Source organism: Eurytemora carolleeae, unplaced genomic scaffold, assembly GCF_000591075.1.
Source record: "Eurytemora carolleeae unplaced genomic scaffold, Eaff_2.0 scaffold342, whole genome shotgun sequence".
NCBI lineage: Eukaryota > Metazoa > Arthropoda > Copepoda > Calanoida > Temoridae > Eurytemora > Eurytemora carolleeae.
The window spans coordinates 289,114-291,533 of NW_019396284.1; the positions used below are offsets into that span (position 1 = coordinate 289,114).

Genomic DNA, 2,420 nt, shown 5'->3' on the forward strand with positions numbered 1-2,420 from the left:
TATATATATATATATAATCGGTTATGACACGCTCAAAATAAGTTTTTAAAATAATTTTCTAGGAATTCTACTTATTTTCCTTTTCTCTAAATAAATATATATATTTGGACCTGATGAAAGAATGGAGAAATCGTCTCCACTATAAATAACCCCAGGATATCCACTGAAGGACAAGGTGTGACCAGGAATAATCTCAGAACTTCTTGAACTTCTCTTGAAGGGCATATTATACTTCTTTATAATCCTGGAAGAAATATGAATTTTTTATCTTAAGTCTTGTTAAATTGTATTAACCATAACGAGACTGCAATTTCAGGGGACGAATTTATGAAATTTACATCACTCTTTTAACCTTTAAATGAGAAAGATATCGTCGTTATTCCTTCTAAAAATTGTTAATTTCCGGTAATTTTCTCCCTGTCTCTGAAGCTTAAATGCTCACTTTTATTAAATTGAAATATTTGTAAATTTTTTATGGTTGATAAGTTTGCAAGGTGTCGTATTGAATTGGATCTGGTAAAGTTACTCCTCTGTAAAGTCAAAGTCACTTCAAATTATTTATTCCCTTTAATTCCATAACACTGTTATTTGTAAGTATTAGGCTTTTAGGGCGCTTCGCACCCATCTTCTATTTCAATGTGAACATGTTCTCTTTGTGTACATTGTTAAACGAAAACAAACAAAAAATTTTGCGGATTTTATTTTAAAAAAAATTGTGAATTTTCTTAATTTTCAAAAATCAAATTTTGTTTGAGTTAAATTTTTGGGGCCACCGAGGTCCCACAAAGAAATCAGACCCGATCGGTTTAGCCTTTTTGACGTTCATTGGATACAAACGGACAGACAAACAAAACAGACACCCAAGGAAAGTATATATGGAGATAAATAGATATCTGTTTTGTATTGTTAAAACTATTTCACACTAAAGGTATGAAAATGGATTTGCATTTTAATTTAGTTTATAGGATCAAAGGAATTGAGTTTTGTCACAAATTCGAATTTTCTAATCCCTATACCTCTGTAACCTGATGGTGTTAACTTTCGTTATTCAAAAATTAAATAATTTAATCCATCAAAAGTGATAGTTTGAAGTATATAAGGTCTACGACTTTGGGTTGTACAGATATTGGGATTAAAAAATCAGAGATTGTGGCTAAGACTCATTCCTTTCCAACATTTTCATTTTATTTTTGATAAACTGTTTGTCCTGACCTGAGCATACTCTGGTAGCTGTTCCAGGTATCATGAGAGACAAGTAGGTCAGCGTTTCCAGGTAGTAATCTCAGTAGAGCAGAACAGTGTCCTTTTCCTAGATACAAAGATAAAGTTTCCAGGAAGTAATCACAGTAGAGCAGAACAGAGTCATTTTCCTAGATACAAAGATATAGTTTCTAGGAAGTAATCACAGTAGAGCAGAACAGAGTCATTTTCCTAGATACAAAGATATAGTTTCTAGGAAGTAATCTCAGTAGAGCAGAACAGTGTCCTTTTCCTAGATACAAAGATATAGTTTCTAGGAAGTAATCTCAGTTTAGCAGAACAGTGTCATTTTCCTAGATACAAAGATGTAGTTTCTAGGAAGTAATCACAGTAGAGCAGAACAAAGTCATTTTCCTAGATACAAAGATATAGTTTCTAGGAAGTAATCTTAGTAGAGCATTTCCTGGATACAAAGATATAGTTTCTAGGAAGTAATCTCAGTAGAGCAGAGCAGAGTCCTTTTCCTAGATACAAAGATATAGTTTCTAGGAAGTAATCTCAGTAGAGCAGAGCAGAGTCCTTTTCCTAGATACAAAGACATAGTTTCTAGGAAGTAATCTCAGTAGAGCAGAGCAGAGTCCTTTTCCTAGATACAAAGACATAGTTTCTAGGAAGTAATCTCAGTAGAGCAGAACAGAGTCATTTTCCTAGATACAAAGATTTAGTTTCTAGGAAGTAATCTCAGTTGAGCAGAACAGTGTCATTTTCCTAGATACAAAGATATAGTTTCTAGGAAGTAATCACAGTAGAGCAGAACAGAGTCATTTTACTAGATTCAAAGATATAGATACTAGGAAGTAATCTCAATAGAGCAGAACAGTGTCATTTTACTAGATTCAAAGATATAGTTTCTAGGAAGTATAAATCTCAATAGAGCAGAACAGTGTCATTTTACTAGATACAAAGATATAGTTTCTAGGAAGTAATCTTAGGATCTTGAATATAAGAAAACAGACAGTATAAATTCCGTACAGTCGGCTCTGAAGTCTCATTCTTTCTGGGAATCTCTGTATTTCAAGTCTAAGGTTGTAATTTTTGTATATGATGAACTACGTAGAGATTTAGACACCTCTAAAAGTATTTATCAAAGTTTTAGTCTTAACTTTAAAGTTACAGATAAATGTTTGATCCCTTAAAGGGTGTGACCGGCTATTTAAGGT

The 2,420-nt window shown here is 32.7% G+C and overlaps 1 protein-coding gene across 2 annotated transcripts in view; it reads right to left on the reverse strand.

Moving 5' to 3' along the window:
• The window catches only part of LOC111700157 (putative phospholipase B-like 2), a gene marked incomplete at its 5' end in the record, with an annotated part of 6,502 nt that extends 5,193 nt beyond the window's left edge, over positions 1-1,309 (reverse strand). For both annotated transcript variants that reach the window (XM_023470983.1, XM_023470982.1), the window contains 2 exon segments: positions 111-244; positions 1,213-1,309. In XM_023470983.1, the coding sequence (XP_023326751.1) occupies positions 111-244; positions 1,213-1,309 (231 nt within the window).
• Positions 1,310-2,420: the final 1,111 nt, after the last annotated feature.